Genomic DNA, 17801 nt, shown 5'->3' with positions numbered 1-17801 from the left:
AGTTTCCTTTGTGAACTGTTCGCTTAGATCTCGAGGATCTTTTATACAACTAAAGTTGAGCGTCATTTTGCGTGATCCACTTGTAAGACTTTTCCTATGAATATCCTTCTCCACAATCATCCTGTGGGCTTCGTAGGTTTCATTGAAGACCATCAAGCTCTTGTGCGTCTGTCCCTTCTAGCATCCAATTGATAGACATATCCTCAAATTATTCCACCTTCTCCAAAGAAATTTCGAAAATCACCTCCAGACTCGGATCGTCAGTTCAAGATTGTAGGACCGACTTCAAGATTACCACGAGATAGCCAGATTGCTTGAATTTGATAGGAACTTGTGAATAGCATGTCGAGATCTATCAGGATCAAGTGCTTGCTCGTGATCGATGTAGCCTTCTTCTTGGTCGAGCTCATCGGTCAGTCTCTGACTTTGCTTTTGGCTATATTCCATTTGCTCATGTCCCTTCTCAACCTTTTTTGCCAGTTGGTCATTGGGTCGGAAGTTTAGCTCTCGTTGCAGATAGCTTTCACGTACGTCTCTCGCCAATCCTGATAGATCCCTCGTATACTGATATTTTTCCACCTTACTCACCGCCACAGATGCTCAATGATGGTGAGTTTCAATCATCATTCAAATCTGCCTAAACCTCTAAGCCCAATCAGAGTTGCTTTTTTGCAGTCTTTTCTCTTCTCGTGGCATTATATACTATCAAACTCGCTCGACGAATGAAAAGTGAAAAATACTCATATGGTTGGCAGCGCGCCGAGATATTAGGTGAGCTTCTTTGAATCTCAAATTCGAGACCATCCGTTCATAATCATTGACGTGAAATTATGGCTGTTTCAAGGTGCACTTGTCAATAGTGTCTTCCTTCTGGCGCTTGCATTTTCAATTTTGCTTCAAGCTATCCAAAAGGCAATCGAACCTGCTGGTATGTAGTTTTTGAAATGGAGTAATTGAATATTGAGGTAACTGACAATCTCTTATTTATTTTCATTCACTCAGAGGTTCAAAATCCCAAATTAGTTGTGATTGTTGGGAGCTTGGGATTGGCTTTCAATATCCTTGGACTCGCTTTATTCCACGGTACGCCTTTTGATCTCAGCTTTTAGTCTTCATCAACATTTTTGTTGATCTTTCCCTACGTCATTATATCAGAGCATGGCCATTCTCACGGAGGTGCTGGTCATACCCATTCATATCCACCTATCAAGGAAAAGGCTGTTACCGACGGCGAAACTTTCCAGGTAGACTCTCCTGTTGAAATTACCGGGCAGTCTTCAAGGATTGTTGCTACATCACCCACGCCCGTAACATCGTCATCCGACATGGCATCCCGGCCGCAATTGTCCGCTCCTGAAGAGACCTTAAGGGAACAATCGAGCTCAAATACCCCGCTAGACGAAGTTGGTATCCATTCTTCACATGCAGAAAATAATCCTATCCGGGCAACTGATTTACCAGAATTCCAGTCAGAGTACCCTCATATCCAAACCCCAACTTCTAGTCAACCTATTCACACAGAACTGAATCAGCATGAATCTCATCCGAATTCTACTATGGATCAACATCAGACTCATACCTCTCATTCACATATGAATATGCATGCTGTCTTTCTACACGTTCTTGGTGATGCTCTAGGGAATGTTGGAGTGATATTAAGTGGATTACTCATTTGGTTCGTACCGGTGGTACATGAATCTGGAAGAATAACTCACAATCGTTGGGTGCTCTATGTGGATCCGGTTGTTACATTGATCATCTCAATCTTCATCTTCTGTTCGGCCCTTCCTTTAGGTGAGCAATTCATAACAACAAATCCTTTCCCTACTTTTACAAGCGGGCAAACACAACCTAATGGAATGTGCGATTGGGATTCTTAGTCAGATCTGCGAGCTTCATTTTATTACAAGGTACACCAACGAATGTGGACACGAGTGAAGTCCGGAAATCAATACAATCTATCGATGGAGTACTACAAGTTCATGGTCAATTCTGTCTCTTCTTCATGTAGCCTGTTTTTCTACCCTGACAGATTGATTTACTGTTCGTAGAGCTCCATATTTGGAGCTTATCCGAATCTAAATCAGTCGCATCTGTTCACGTCTTGATAAAAAGTCATGATGAATTCACTCGAGTTAGTTCTCAAATTAGAAAACGTCTTCACAAATTTGGAATTCATTCAAGGTAAACATTGAAGAGATCCTTTATAATATCACAATCGTCCATTCCATACATATATCTGTCGTTTTCATTTACTGAACATTCCCTTGTTTCCGTGGCCTTGAGCAGTACAATTCAGCCAGAGGTCTTGTTGGATGATCAAATCGAGACTTTACGTACCAAGCTCTCACCTAAAACACCTACCTTTGATAATGTTTCCCCGTCCAGTTTCAAACAAAAATTCAAATCAATCTTCCCTTCCCAAAAGGAGTCTAAAGAGATCAAATCAAGTTCTGTGATTGATGTGAGTCTCAGGGTACGTTTTCTTATATGTTCTCCAGTAGCTGATTGTGAGACGTTTGATTTAGATAAATGAAGATGATGGGTGTCTAATTCAATGTGAAGAGTCGTGTGAACAAGAGGCCTGCTGTCCACCCGGGACAACCTTGCCAGCAGCACTCAACGTTTAGTACTGTCAGATCAAAACACTCTTGTTTCAAAATTGATTGTAGCGGGTCTCCAATCCCTTTTATTCATTTTAATCAGAATTGCATCGTTATTTTTGAGGGTTAATGATTGTTGAATCCATCCTATGTTTATTTGATGACTCTTTCTTGTGTTACAGTCCTAGTTTGGTTTTCCTAAGCGTGTATCAGTATGTTGAATTCGATGAATTGTTTGTCTCATGCGAGAACAGGAATGTAGTAGTCAAAATACACGACCAAGTCAAAAGTTTATAAATAGTTCATCCTTATGAATCTTGACCAGCTTGCAATCAACATTTTTTTGGCCGAGTGACTTAAAGTAGCTGCAACACCACCCATCAAGAAACAAAGTGAATTGTGGTTTGGTTCGAAAGCCAAAGGTCTTGATTGTTGCGATGTACTTGAATGAATGATGTGGGATTCTTGCAATTGCCCGCATTGCAATGGTATAATTTTTTTTCTGCCCATCTGGTAATGAGAAAGTTGTTTTTTGATGAGACGCTAGATTTCGGTCACATCTCCATCGTTCCTGGAAACAATCCAATGAGTTTAGTTTTGAGTCTTTGTTGATGTTAATCAACCAAGACTTGATCATTTGATAAGGTCTGAGCACAATGTCGAGCAGAATTCTTGATTAACTTTTAGCCATCTTTGAGCTGCCGTTATTTGCAGGACTATCATTTGAGTCCGGTTCATGCGCTACAAAGCCAAAAGTTCACCGTGCATCAGAAAAGACTTATGCGCGTATTAATGAATTCGACCGGTGAAGGTCATGCAAACGTGTCCTCAATCACTCAAAAGGACCTCTGCCTGGTGATGAAGGATAACAGACTCATCCTTCAAACCTCACACCTTGGCTTGTGCACCTTTCGTACACTCACAAACTTCTTGCTCGGCGTCTTTGCGCTCTTACTTTTGCACTCTCACCTCGAACCATTTCCTCCAATATCTGCTCTTCGCAACGCTCTAAAAATCTTTTCCTGCGCTACTTCATCCCTTAAGCCCTGAAAACATACCTCTCATCCCCATCACCAGCCGAACGTTCACCGCTCAAAGATGTCCTTTAATGCACAATTTAATCCGGATATGTTCCTTGAACCCCAGTACCACCAACCGTAAGTTGTCCGTCCCTTGTTACCTGACCATGATCAGCCAATCTTTCATCTGAAGGGAGGAGAAGAGGCATGACTTGAATTCCCGTAACACGAGTTGTATTTTCACCGTCCCCCGTCACTCACAACACAATCACTGAGGTCGTGTTAAGTTATTGATATATTGTCTTCTTTTCTTCTGGGCTCTTAGTCTTCTGAGTGGGCTGTCTGATCACACGCAATCTCAGCGTTCTTCCATTGGAAGTCAAGGTTCATCAGAGTTGGCCACCTTGGATTATTTACCTTTGTCCGACTACATGCTAGCATCGCCATCTCAAAATCTCTACCCAACCCAGCCTACTCAGTCTAATTGGGAACCTTCAACTTCCGACAATCTCTTGAACACCGAGGCTTGGACCAATTCCTTCAACTTGATTGGCTTCAATCCATCGGACCTTATGGAAAGCACTTTTCAGGATTTAAACAATCCTGTTGGACCTCTAGAGGTTGAGCATCATCAACTTCCGTCAGTCGAAGATTATTCGAATACTGTGTCATTGCCAACCGAACAAGTAAAAGAAAGCCCGGCCCCTACGAGTGTGAAACGGAAAAGGTCTGCGAGCTACGAAAGCGCCGACGAGAGATCGCCAAACTCGCCAAATGCTGCCAAGATATTCGCATGCGTACTAGATGCTGAATGTTTTGAGAAATTCAGTCGTGTCGAACACCTGGCTCGACATGAGAGGTGTGTTATCTTGTTTGCAATGTGACCTTGCATACGTTCTGAATTTGTTTGGTTCATCTTTTATAGGAAGCATACAAAGGAGAAACCATTTGAATGCCATTGCCTCAAGGCATTCACTCGCTTAGACAATTGGAGGTGAGAGCTATTTAACTTGTAGACGTGATCACAAGTTCTTTCCTTTACTGATGAAGTCTTCATTCTTTTCTAATTAGGCAACACAAGAACACTGTCCATAAACATCTTGTTGTGGAAAATGCCAAGACTGAAAAAAGTCTAGTAGAGGTTCAAAAAGAATTGAGAAGGATGAACAAGTTGAGAAAAGCAACGATAATGGCTGCAACCAAACAAGCGAAACTGGATGCCATGAAGCAAGCTGAACGCGAACACGAATGTCAACCCAAAGCTAAGAAGCCTTCTCTGGCACCTCTAGTCTTCAGCGGTCCATCAACAGAACGGGTTCAGGAAAAGTCTCCTGTTACAATCCAATCAACTCCTTTGGTACCATCGGCTGTCGGAGGAAACCAATCGTCAACGTTAAACAATTCGAATACCACTACTGATTACTCTAGTATCTTTACCGGTTCAACGATGCCATCTTCCGACGTTGGTTTCAGGAATTCAGACTTTACACCTCATCACGCCAACTCTTCTTCTCTAAGTGACTTTTCGACTAGTCCATTCACAACTCCAATGGACATAAGTCGTGTGATTCCATTTGGGGATATGTCACAATCTCTTTCACATTCTGCTCCTCCGTTTACCAATTTCCAAACTTTATTAGAACCCTTCAGTTTCTTCTCCAATTCACCAGACCCTACTTCTTTTCCTCCTTTAGTTCAACCTTTTCTATCTCAAAGTTCTATGATGCCTTTGACCGGAGATGAGCTGCCTAATGTAGCTTACCAATCAACTTCAAACTCTGGACTTTTGAATCAATTTCAGCTTGTGGAATATAATTATCCTTATGATACAATAAACTTGAATACTCCACTTTATCCTTCATCTTTATCATCTTTTCCTAGTTTACCTGTAAGTTATTTAAATCAAGGATCTAATTTGTAAATGAGTTTCTCTCCTATCAGCTTTATTTTAGTCACTTCTGAAACTATTATCATTATTTTGTATAATTCTCAATTAAATCATTTATGATCTTGGATCCAAGTAAAGCAATCCTTGGTTTTCTCTGTTTTCTTGTTTTTTTTCGTCATTCATAAATCTCTTGTATTACGCAATCAAAGTTATCACTTTCTGTTCATGGTATGTTGTCACAGACTGCATTGACCCAATAAATGAAAGACATTCAGAATCTTATTCATGAAGGGTGATTATTTTGAAGAGTCTTTGAATTTCTTTGAGCGAGTTGTTGCGATATGTTCAGAATCTTTCAGAATACATTGCTTCTGTTTACACTAAGATGTATGCGGCGTGAGTTTTGGAAAATTACCCGATTCGAGTTGGTGGAATGTCAATGGAGATGCTATATTGTGTGTTTTGGATGAGAGAGTGAAGGAAGGTTCTTCCAGTACCCCTCGCTGGATCACGATTTGCCTTTCTTCATCCCTTTTTACATACTGATTCTCACAAGTCTTTGATTGTCTGGACAGCTTGGCAGAACGTTAGAAGGTACCTGAACATTGGCATCGTACCGAGCTCAAGAGTCAAGAGCTCAGCATCAGATTCAGTACACACAAGTCCCACCTCAAATACACAAGTCGCGATTTGAACCAATTGACTATCATCCTACAGTCATGCCACCAGCTACGAGTCATTCTCTCTCACAATTGATAACCTTTGAACTTCAAAAACCGTGTGGAACGCGTCAGTAAACTTCACTTTGACTTTCATCGACTCTTTTCGTAATCTGATTCGATGATGGTTTGTTTGAATATGTATGAATAGCCACAGAACCAGTGGTCTGCTTGATTTGTTTGGATAAGTTCAAGTTGAAGGTCGAATGTATCGTTCTTCCATGCGCTCATCTCTTTCATGCTGAATGTATCTTTAAATGGTTTAATCGAAATGATGCTTGTCCTAATTGGTGAGTCAGAGTGGTACTGCATGAAAAGTACTTTGATCAACATTTTTACAATCCACGGTCAATTCTAACTCTTTTTTTCATGTTTCTTGCGATTTTATCGAATCATCAGTCGGCACCGACTACCACGAGGCTCATCTTCTTCCTCTTCAATCTCTCGAGAGCCCTTGTCAACAGCAGGACGCGTAGCCAATAATCCGAATGGGTCATTATCAGAGGAGGTTCCGAACCGTTTTACAAGTGAAGATACCGACTCGGAGGATGAATCATCTTCATCCTCTTCTTCAAGCTCTTCATCATCAAGCTCTTTGCAATCATCAAATTCATCATCCTCTAGGTCATTATCAGTCAGACGCTCGACATCGTCCTTAAGTTTGACATCTTCTTCAGGGCCATCATCGTCCTCAAGCTCATCATCAGTCCGACACTCAACATCGTCCTCAAGTTCGAGATCGCTTTCAGGCTCATCATCGTCCTCGAGGTCATCATCTATCTCACGCGGGGCATCTTCCTCACGTTCGAGATCGCCTTCAGGCTCATCATTATCCTCAAGTTCATCATCATTCTCAAATTCATCATTATCCTCAAGCTCTGCGTTTTCCTCAAGCTCTGCATTTTCATCAAGCTCCGGGTCGTCATGATGTTAACTTCTTCTGTTCATACGATTTCATAGCTCAACATCAAGATCAGCCCGTTCTTCGAATAGGAATACTGCTGCGACACGAGCAAGGTGTTTAAGGCAAAGCTTGACATTTCAAAGACTAAAAACATCGTCAGTCATATTAATGACCGAGGAAGGGATACAGGATCTTCCACCCTACTCAACTTTGTCCGCAAGCTTCTAAGCAATACCCCTAACTGGGTTTGAAATTCGGATTTATTTCTGCACCAAGGAAAAACTGAGAAATTGGATTTTATCTTGCCCACGTGAAGCGATACCTGGTTGTTCATAATAAGTATGTAGCATTGAGATGATTTAGAAACTGTAATCAGATCTTGTATGTATGCTTGGTTCTATCTTATAGCTGGAATTGAAATATGTAATCATCTTATCTTTGAGAGTTGAGTGCTTGGTACTTTGATTACATTTGAGAACGATCAGCATAGAGTGAGCTTGAAATATTGTAACTTGAATGTTTTTTATTTGAAGAACTGAAACTTGAGGAGAACATAGAGTGAGATATGGGAGATTGAGATTGTCAAGTGTGAAGCTTACTGCTTGGGTTTGTGAAGTGTGTGTGTGTGTAGCAGTAGTAGTAAGATCGGTTTGAAGTTCTTGATTTGATTTTTGATTTTAACATTTTCTCAATTCTTCAAGACTACTACATAACTATTTCATCCCAAGACCTTCATTCCGATTCATGATTCAAAGGTGAATGTCAATCAATCAAATCATTCAAAGATGGATCGATCCATGGCACCAAGGCCTATTGAGGTCATCTTACTAGACTTGAAATCAAAGTGAGTACCAACTTGCCCTCAAATCCTTATCGAACTACAATATAATCTAATCATCCTGTTCTATTCTTGATCAGATCCGATGAGACTCGTTCTAGAGCTGCTTACGAGGTTCAGCAATTCGTATGCCACGGTCATTACTCAACACCATCAAACTGGGAACTGATTCGGATGAAATCGTTGATTACTTCAAATCTCTCTTCTATTAGGTCCTTACCTCCTCAAGAGGTGTTACCGGAGATTCTTTTACAAAGGTCTACAATGAAGTTAGCGGGAGAATTCAAATCGCAGTCTCCTCAAATGATATGAACGAAAAATTAGGGGCACTTCAAGCCATGGGTACTTCCGTAATATCAATCATCAAGCCTAAAGTCATCATTACTTATGCTTTCATCTTTTGCTTTCATCTTTTGAACGATTGAAATTTATAGATAGACTCATTGATATCATGGGAGATGACACCTCAAGAGCCTATAAGCTAGTATCCTATGTTCAAAAAGTGCTTCCGTGCGCTGATCCGTTAGTGATGACCTACGCAGCCAAGATTTTCGGCACGTTCTTCAACGCCTCAGCTCAATTAGATCGCTCTACTGATCTTCTATCACATATTAAAAAAGGACAAAACAAAACTAACCATCTTCTTGGCTCGGTCTTGTGCTATTTGTTTGTTTAGCTCGGTTATGTACCAAGGGTGGAAGTCTGATGCTTGATATTATTCGCAAACAATTGGTTCGGGTCATCGAATGGCTACAAGGAGAACGAAAAGAAGAACGACGTTATGCAGCTGTCTTACTGCTTCGATGCTTAGTCCGAGGTGTCGCTAGCAGTGTGATATACGATGCTTTGCCTGATTTGCTAGATAACCTTTGGACGGCAATGCGTGACCCAAAAGTAGCCATTCGGGAGATCTCATCTGACGCTCTGGCTGGATTACTTTATTGCGCTTCATCTCGCGAAAGTACAACACGGGATGAGTGCTATCTTATGGTCTTACAACAAGTTCAAAAGGGCTTCAAGCAAGGAACATCCGACTCCATACATGGCAGTCTGCTAGGAGTAAAAGAGTTGGTCGTCGAGGCTGGACCTGTGAGTAGGATCTTCAACTTTGAATATACAGTGGCATGCATTGAGAAAATCAACCTGGACAGTTCATGCGATCGCGGTATCAAGAAGTCTGTGATCAAGTTTTGACTTACCGCGAACATCGAGAGGCGTTGGTCCGACGGGCAGTGGTGGAACTGATCCCAACTCTAGCATCTTACAACGTCACTGAATTCACTTCTTCCTATCTCCATAAATGTATGGTTTATTTGATCGAACAATTGCGCAAAGATCGAGATCGGACGACTTCATTTTATGCGATTGGTCATGTAGCTTTGGCAGTCAAGCATCACATGCAATTGTATCTAGAGGCAATCTTGGCCTCAATCAAAGAAGCTCTTGTGAACCGAGGAAAGAAGAATAGTCCTTCAGAGGGTTCCATCTTTCAGTGTATCAGTATGTGTGCATCCGCCGTTGGACAAGCCATGACAAAACATATGCACGAATTGTTGGAATTGATGTTTGCCAACGGACTGACTGATGCTTTGAGAGAAGCCTTAGTGGACTTGGCCCATCATATACCGCCTCTTTTGCCAATCATACAAGGTTTGATACATGCGTTAACTTTTTTTACCTCATCATACGGTCTCTAACATGATTGATTGGGGCAATATAGATAAGTTGTTAGACTTGATCGCCCTCACACTTTCGGGCGAGAAATTCAAGCCGCCTGGAACACCGATGAACTGGAGGGCTACGAACGTAACTGATCTTAGCGTACGTGATCGCTCTCGTTGAACTTTCAAAGGATTTTGCTCACATGGTTGAAAACTTGTGTTACAGGCTATTGAACCAGACCGACCTACAGTAACACTGGCTCTGAACACGTTAGGTTCCTTCCCTTTCCAAGGCCATCGATTGAACGAGTTTGTCAGAGATATTGTGATCCGATACGTGGACGATGAATCTGCAGATGTTCGACAAGCCGCGTCGGCGGCCTGCGCTCAACTACTTGCTCGGGATCCAATCATTCACCAAACATCTGCGCATGCCTTCAAGCTAGTCTCAGATGTACTTACGAAATTATTATCAGTGGTCATTGCGGACCCAGTACCTTCGATTAGACAGTCAACCTTACAGGCATTGGAGCAGAAGTTTGATCGTTTTTTGGCCCAACCGAACAATATCAAACAGCTTTTTATTGCTATGAATGACGAGGTACACGTGATTCGTGAATCGGCGATCAAAACGATTGGTAGATTGACAAAGCGAAATCCAGCTTATATCATGCCCAACCTACGTAAAACTCTCATCCTACTCTTGACTGATTTAGAATATTCGAATGATATTCGAAGGAAAGAGGAAAGCTCGACACTTTTAGCACATCTGATCAGTTGCTCAAAGAGCCTCACAAAACCGTACGTTGCGCCAATCCTAAAGGTCCTGTTACCCAAGGCTCGAGATCCCAATCCAGCGGTCGCTTCTGCGATCATGATTGCACTTGGAGAGTTAGCCCGTGTCGGAGGGTCGGATGTCATTACCCAGTCTCCCACTATCATGGAACTCATTATGGACACACTACGCGACCTCTCATCTTCTGGGAAACGAGAAGCAGCCCTCAGAACTTTAGGACAGCTTTGCTCAAATACGGGTTATGTTATTGATCCCTATTTCGATCAACCGACCTTACTTCCTATCATCACATCCATTTTGAAGAGCGAGGGTTCGAGTCATGTCCGTAGGGAAGCCCTGCGAGTCTTGGGCATCCTAGGCGCTCTGGATCCATATCGAAATAACAGTGATGTTGAACAGCTCGGGGCCAGTGGTCTCGGAATCGGCTCCCCTGTTGATGCTGCACCTATTCTCACGGATCCCTCCCATCCCGATCAAATCAACTCTTCGAATGAGCACTACTACCCCACTGTTGCATTCTCAGCTCTCCTCTCGATTCTCAGCAATTCCAGCTTAGCCCACCATCATGCCGCTGTTGTACAAGCCATCATTTACATCTTTCGATCATTACGTTTAAAGTGTGTAGGCTTTTTACCCAAAGTGATACCTGCTTATTTGAGTGCTATGCGACTCTGTAGCGTTGCCCTTCAGGAATACTACTTCCAGCAACTTGGTTACCTCATTCATATGGTCAAGCATCATATCCGTTCACATTTACCGGACATCATGTCATTGATCCACGACTTTTGGCACTTGAATACCACCACCACTACTACGGCAAGTGCCTTGATCGGGGCGACTGCCACTGTTGGTACAAGTAATAGCAGCCTCAACGTTAGTAGTGCAGCTGTAGCTAATGGTATCAGCGGCGCTGGTACCGTGGTTGTCAACGAAAATGGAATTGTGACCGTCACCCGGCCCAGTGGATCTACTTTGCAAACCGTGATTGTTGAACTGATTGATTCAATCGCTATTGCTCTTGAGAGTGAATTTAGAACATATCTACCTACTCTGCTTCCACTTCTGATCGATTCGTTTGACTACAGTAATACAGGAAGTATCATGAGCTCTATCGCATTGGCAGGTACGGTCGGACCTGCATCGGAATCAGCGTCCAATTATTTAGAGAAGAAATACCAGACCTTGCATCACATCTTGAAGGCTTTTCAAACCTTTGGAAATAATTTGGAAGACTACGTTCAACTTGTACTGCCGTGTTTAATTAAGACGATTGAAAAACCCGAATTACCTCTGAGTCTACGCAAAACGGCAATTGTCACTTTGAATATGCTCAGTAAGAAGATCAATTTAATCGATCAGGTTTCAAGAGTCATTCATCCACTCATACGAGTGATCAATGTTGGGAATAATGAGTTACGGGCGGCTGCGATGGATGCAGTCAGCAGCGTGATGATCCAAATAGGCCCGGACTTTGTCATATTCCTGTCGACTATCAACCATGTACGTAAGACTTCTTTTGCTCGACGTGTTTACCAACCATGCCCCATGACTATCTTTCTGAAGATCAATTAAGCTTTGCCTCAAATTCTTAGGCTTTGGTTCAAGCTCGATACACACATCCACTCTATGAGTCACTGGTCGTCAAGCTTTTGAAGGGCGAAGCATTGCCAGATCCTAGTTTCACGGAGCCTTCCCAGATCCCCAGTGACGAGTCCGTGATTGCAGCAGATGCAGGGCAGAATAAATTCCAGGTCAATCAACAAAACCTCAAATCCGCCTGGGAAACATCAACCGTCAAGAAGCCAAAAGCTGAAGATTGGAAGGAATGGATCAAGAGACTATCAGTACAGCTTTTGCAATCGTCACCAAGTCATAGCTTGAGGGCATGTGCCAATCTGTCTGGGGTCTATCATCCACTTGCGAGAGAGTTATTTAATGCGGCATTTGTGTCATGTTGGACTGAGCTATACTCACAATACCAGGTCGGTGTTTCTGTCCCATTGAATGATGTACAGCGTTCTGATATTCAGCTTTGTCTCCCGGGTGAAACTTTTAGGAGGAGCTAGTGAATGCCATCCAAACCGCTCTATCGTCCCCTACCATTCCCCCCGAGATCACTCAGACTCTGCTCAATCTCGCGGAGTTCATGGAGCATGACGAGAAGGTTCTACCCATTCGTATCAGCACGTTGGGGATGTATGCGCAAAAGTGCCACGCGTTTGCCAAAGCGCTACATTACAAGGAGATCGAGGCTTTCACGGAACCGACAGCTGACACTCTTGACAGCTTGATTCTCATCAATCAACATCTACAACAGCCTGATTCGGCACAAGGTGTCTTGACAATGGCCCAACAGCGGTTTGGGATGGAGATTAGGGAAGAATGGTTTGAAGAGCTTGAGCGATGGGAAGACGCTCTAAATAGTTATACTCGACGACTTGAAGAAGATCCGAAATCAATTGACTCGATCTTGGGTGGGATGCGATGCTTACATGCTCTAGGTGAATGGGAATCACTGTCAGAGATGGCACAGGAGCATTGGGAAAACTCGAGTAATGAGATTAAACGAACGATGGCACCTTTGGCTGCAGCTGCTGCATGGGGTCTAGCACAATGGGATAACATGGATAATTATATCAACGTACTCAAGTCGGACTCGGCAGAAAAAGCTTGGTTCAAGTCTATTTTGTCGATTCACCGAGGACAACATTCAGTAGCACAACGACTCATCAATAAAGCCCGTGATACCTTGGACACTGAAGTGTCTACCTTACTCGGTGAAAGTTACAGTAGAGCATATGTGTAAGTTTTCATACGACGAATTACACAGACACGCTTCTGTTCATCTTGCCTCTGATCTGACACTGTTCTTCCATGCGCTTCACGAAGCTTGGTGGTGCGAGTCCAGATGCTTTCGGAGTTGGAAGAGATCATTGCTTATAAAGAGTGCAAAGACGACGACCCAACCAAACAGTTACAAATTCAACAAACTTGGATGAAACGACTCAAAGGTTGTCAAAGGGATGTTGAAGTTTGGCAACGAATTCTCAAAGTTCGAGCATTAGTTTTAACACCTAGAGAGGATGTTGGGATGTGGATCAAGTTTGCGGGTCTTTGTCGTAAGTCGGGCCGATTAGGATTGGCGGAGAAGACATTGAATTCATTGATGAGTGAAGATACGAGTAATGGATTGGAATCTGTGAGTCTGTTTTGAGATTAGGTTTTGTGATTCAATTTAGTTCTGAACCTATTCCGTGTCTGTATTTTGTTTAGCGAGGTCCACCGCTTGTGATCTACTCGCATATCAAATACATGTGGGGATCAGGTGCTAAACAAGACAGCTTGATGTATCTGAAGGACTTCACCTTCCGATTAGGTGAAGACGTATTTGATCATAATCGTGCTATGGCACAAAGTGGAAATGATGACTTTGAGCAACAGACTAGAATGATCGAACATAAGCGATTGTTGTCGAGATGTCACCTCAAGTTGGGTGAATGGCAATCACAATTACAAGAAGATTGGAGTTCGGTGAGTCGATTGTTTCCCCCACTGACATCCATCGTAGACCCTCATTGATGATTCATTTGTGAACTTGTAGTCCGCCGTGGTCGACATCCTCGAATCTTATAAGCTATCTTCAGAGCTTGATCCGGAGTGGTACAAAGCTTGGCACGCGTGGGCCTTGGCTAATTCAAAGGTTGCTTCGCATTATGAACGGAATCAGGATGCTAGTTCGGTACCGGTCGAGATTGTGCAGTATCATCTCGTACCTGCTGTCCATGGTAGGTCAAAGTCATATAAACATATCGTATTTCGTTCATCGATGACTGACTTCTCTGGATTCAATTATCCAGCATTTTTCAAGTCAATTGCGCTCTCGCCTGGCAATGCTCTTCAAGACATCCTACGTTTGTTGGGGATCTGGTTCAAGTATGGTGATCACCAAGTAGTGGCCAATGCTATTCAAGATGGATTTGGAAATGTGTCCATCGATACATGGCTTGAGGTGGTGCCGCAGGTATGCTCTCAACTTCTTTTGATCAATCTTAGCAGTCTATTCTAATGCTTTTTTGTGTATGATTTAGTTGATCGCTCGAATACACGCACCAAGTGCAAACGTTCGACGGCTTATTCACAACATTCTTTGCGAAGTTGGTAAAGCTCACCCTCAAGCATTGGTATACCCTCTTGTAGTGGCTTCTAAATACCCCAATGAACCAAGACGTAGGGCAGCAATTGACATCATCGCTAAGATGAAGATGCATAGTGCACTTCTCATCGAACAGGTAAGGCGTTTCTCCATAATCAACATCTTGGATATTCATGACTCTCTTGAGTTGACGTTTCAACATTCATCTTAGGCACTTCTTGTCAGTAGCGAGCTCGTACGTGCGGCTATTCTTTGGCCTGAGATGTGGTCTGAAGGACTAGAAGAAGCTTCGAGGCTATTCTACGGTGATCACAACATCGATGCTATGTTTGCTACATTAGAGCCATTGCATGATATGTTGGAAAAGGTCGGTTTTTGAAATGGTGCACGACTCTTGACGGTGAGATCCTAATTTTATATTTCTAAACACTAGGGTCCCGAAACCATTCGCGAGTCTCATTTTGCAGCAACCTATGGGCATGATTTGATGGAAGCTCGAGCGTGTTGTAGGCGTTATCGTGAACGCGGTGATGTGAATGATCTCAATCAAGCTTGGGATCTGTACTATCAGGTAAGTGTTGAATGTATTGGATCAGTTGATCATGAGGAAATGCTTTGCTCACCATTCCTCCTACCGTCTGGTTCATGAAGGTCTTCCGAAGAATATCCAAATTGCTTTCAGCAACGCATATGTTGGATATGCAAACTGTATCCCCACCACTTTTGGAGGCTCGGGATCTGGAGATCGCTGTACCAGGTCAGTAAGGTGTAACCCAACTTCTCGACGTAGCCTACGTTATTTATGTGGCCCATATCACATAGGTACATATCGAAGCGGAAAACCGGTCATCACAATATCACACATTGCACCGATATGTAAGATCATGGGCTCCAAACAAAGACCAAGAGAGTTATCAATCGTCGGTAGCGAGGGACGATGTTATAGGTTCTTATTGAAAGGTCATGAAGATCTACGTCAGGATGAGCGTGTGATGCAACTGTTTGGATTGATCAATACCCTTTTATCAAAAGACCCCGAGACGTTCAAGCGTCATTTGAATATCCGTCGATATGCTGTGATTCCCTTGGCTCCTAATTCTGGTTTACTAGCTTGGATTGAGAATACAGATACGTTACATGTGTTGATCAAGTTGAGTCAATCGTTTGTACAATTTGGACTTCATTGGCTTTTTACTCAAAACGTGTATCTCTTTTCGTGCCGCTTGACAGGAGTTATCGAGAGGGACGTAAAATCCTTCTCAATATAGAAGCTAGACTGATGCAACAGATGGCGATTGATCATGAACGGCTATGTTTGACTCAGAAAGTTGAAGTATTTGAGTATGCGATGGATAATACCACTGGTCAAGATCTTTATCGAGTGTTATGGCTAAAGAGTCGAAATTCAGAAGCTTGGTTGGATCGTCGGATCAATTATTCACGATCATTGGCTGTAATGTCGATGGTGGGACGTGAGCACAACTGCCTTTTTGTGATTTGAAGGTCCTTTGATAACTGATCATGATTGTGATGATAGACGTACTTGGGCTTGGAGATCGACATCCTTCGAATCTGTTGCTGGATAGACTTACAGGGATGATCATTCATGTCGATTTTGGTGATTGTTTCGAAGTGGCGATGACACGAGAAGTCTGTTTCCCCTAGATTTTGATTCACGTTTGATCTTCATTGACTGACAGCCCTTCATGATCGGTATTGCAATCTTTGAGTAGAAATGGCCCGAAAGGATACCGTTTAGGTTGACTCGAATGTTAGTACAAGCGATGGAAATCAGTGGGGTTGAAGGTACTTACCGAATCACAAGTGAGAACACAATGAGAGTGATGAGATCAAATAAGGAGAGTATTATGGCTGTACTGGAGGCTTTTGTACATGATCCATTGATCAATTGGAGATTGGTCAAGGGTGGTCGACAATTAGATGAACGAGAGGGTGGTGCTAACACAGGTACGAGCTTTCAGATGTTTCTTGATCAAATCTTCTTCCTTGAAGCCTATTGATTGATGTTAACCATCGATTTTGATATGGTGTAGAGGGTGGGCCACGGATGCGAAGGCCAAGAGAAGTGGAAACCAATCTGTATGATACTGTTCAGGCCGAAGTATTGAATGATAAAGCCCTAATGGTCGTCAACCGAGTAGAGCAAAAACTAACAGGTAAGTTAGATGATTCCTCTTACATCGCACACGCCTTTCTCGTCGTGAAAGATAAGGTGATTGATGATATGACTATGATTTCTTTGTGGCGTGTGGTTATCAGGCCGGGATTTCAAGCCTAACGAAGAGTTGAGTGTCGCTGATCAAGTCAATAAGTTGATTCAAAAAGCTGTATCAGCCGAGAACCTGGCACAATGCTTTACTGGATGGTGTCCATTCTGGGTGAGTATTGAGAATCCTACTCGGCTTTTGATGCTATGTTGCAAGTATTGATGAGATGTATCTTTTTTGATGGGATATAGTGAACAATGTGAACTCAGGATTGAGATTCATCTTGCACTAATAAATATGTGAATCATTGCTCAACTGTCTATGACAATCTCTTTGTTGATGTATTATATTCTTCTACTGTATACATAATTGTCTTTGTCAACTCAGTATATCGTTTCTGATTTCAATATGAGATATCCTACGCAACTACAATATAAACAAATCAATATATATATGTTCCTTTTGGGGGTTAATGAGTTTGAACAAGTTGATTGGGGTTGGTTGAGCTTGGGTTTGTATGTAAATTGTTTATATCCTTTGAAAGTTTGGTCATAGGATCATTGTGATAGGAAATCTATTTTTGTTTTGTTTTCGATTAATCTTGTTTTAGGAATTGCATGACGAAATGATTCGGAGTACACATGTTTATTTTCTCCATTGCGTCCAATTGGTATTGAGTTACGGATCAAAACTTATTCTTGTCACTGTCCAATGTTGAGTTATCCTGAAGATACCATCAAGCACCCAGCGTCATTGAAGCAAAATAGTGACTTCTAAAGTGGGCAAAAGGTAAAAAGAAATGCCTCAACAGTGAGTCGAACACTGGACCTTTTGCTGCCATACTAGGCAAACGCTCTACCACTGAGCTACTAAGGCAGGTTGTCAAGCAGACCGAATGTGTGGCTTCGTACGTATACAGAGCGCTAAATAATCTCGTTTTCCCTGTGCTAATCCTATATGTCAGCTATCATCTTTGGCATTCCATATACATA

At 42.5% G+C, this 17801-nt stretch overlaps 4 protein-coding genes across 4 annotated transcripts; all 4 read left to right on the top strand.

Annotated features, from left to right (window-relative positions):
- Window positions 1-342: 342 nt before the first annotated feature.
- On the top strand, window positions 343-2188 carry MELLADRAFT_39227 (uncharacterized protein; the record flags this gene model as incomplete). Its single annotated transcript, XM_007415398.1, has 10 exons — window positions 343-412; window positions 481-527; window positions 597-609; window positions 676-771; window positions 845-928; window positions 1003-1083; window positions 1156-1220; window positions 1362-1794; window positions 1881-1985; window positions 2052-2188. The coding sequence occupies 10 exons, from the start codon at window positions 343-345 to the stop codon at window positions 2186-2188; spliced, it is 1131 nt and encodes a 376-aa protein (XP_007415460.1).
- A 1513-nt stretch (window positions 2189-3701) lies between these two features.
- On the top strand, window positions 3702-5543 carry MELLADRAFT_67140 (uncharacterized protein; the record flags this gene model as incomplete). Its single annotated transcript, XM_007415399.1, has 4 exons — window positions 3702-3760; window positions 3948-4481; window positions 4548-4616; window positions 4694-5543. 4 exons carry the CDS (start codon window positions 3702-3704, stop codon window positions 5541-5543), a joined length of 1512 nt encoding a protein of 503 aa, XP_007415461.1.
- A 1351-nt stretch (window positions 5544-6894) lies between these two features.
- On the top strand, window positions 6895-7137 carry MELLADRAFT_30421 (uncharacterized protein; the record flags this gene model as incomplete). The annotated part of the gene is made up of 1 exon (XM_007415400.1): window positions 6895-7137. A coding segment is annotated over one exon (243 nt), but the record flags the coding sequence as incomplete, so codon positions are not given.
- A 781-nt stretch (window positions 7138-7918) lies between these two features.
- MELLADRAFT_117828 (uncharacterized protein) lies at window positions 7919-17406 on the top strand (the record flags this gene model as incomplete). Its single annotated transcript, XM_007415401.1, has 24 exons — window positions 7919-7977; window positions 8052-8097; window positions 8184-8313; window positions 8648-9060; window positions 9123-9621; window positions 9692-9792; window positions 9859-11928; window positions 12021-12410; window positions 12485-13230; window positions 13318-13627; window positions 13702-13959; window positions 14030-14213; window positions 14286-14449; window positions 14517-14717; window positions 14793-14948; window positions 15015-15152; window positions 15233-15338; window positions 15404-15743; window positions 15812-16053; window positions 16119-16231; window positions 16315-16549; window positions 16636-16758; window positions 16862-16980; window positions 17061-17406. 24 exons carry the CDS (start codon window positions 7919-7921, stop codon window positions 17061-17063), a joined length of 7146 nt encoding a protein of 2381 aa, XP_007415463.1.
- Between the last annotated feature and the right edge of the window lie 395 nt (window positions 17407-17801).

Source organism: Melampsora larici-populina (genome assembly GCF_000204055.1).
Source record: "Melampsora larici-populina 98AG31 unplaced genomic scaffold MELLAscaffold_50, whole genome shotgun sequence".
NCBI classification, from domain to species: domain Eukaryota; kingdom Fungi; phylum Basidiomycota; class Pucciniomycetes; order Pucciniales; family Melampsoraceae; genus Melampsora; species Melampsora laricis-populina.
This window is presented reverse-complemented; position numbering and strand designations above follow the sequence as displayed.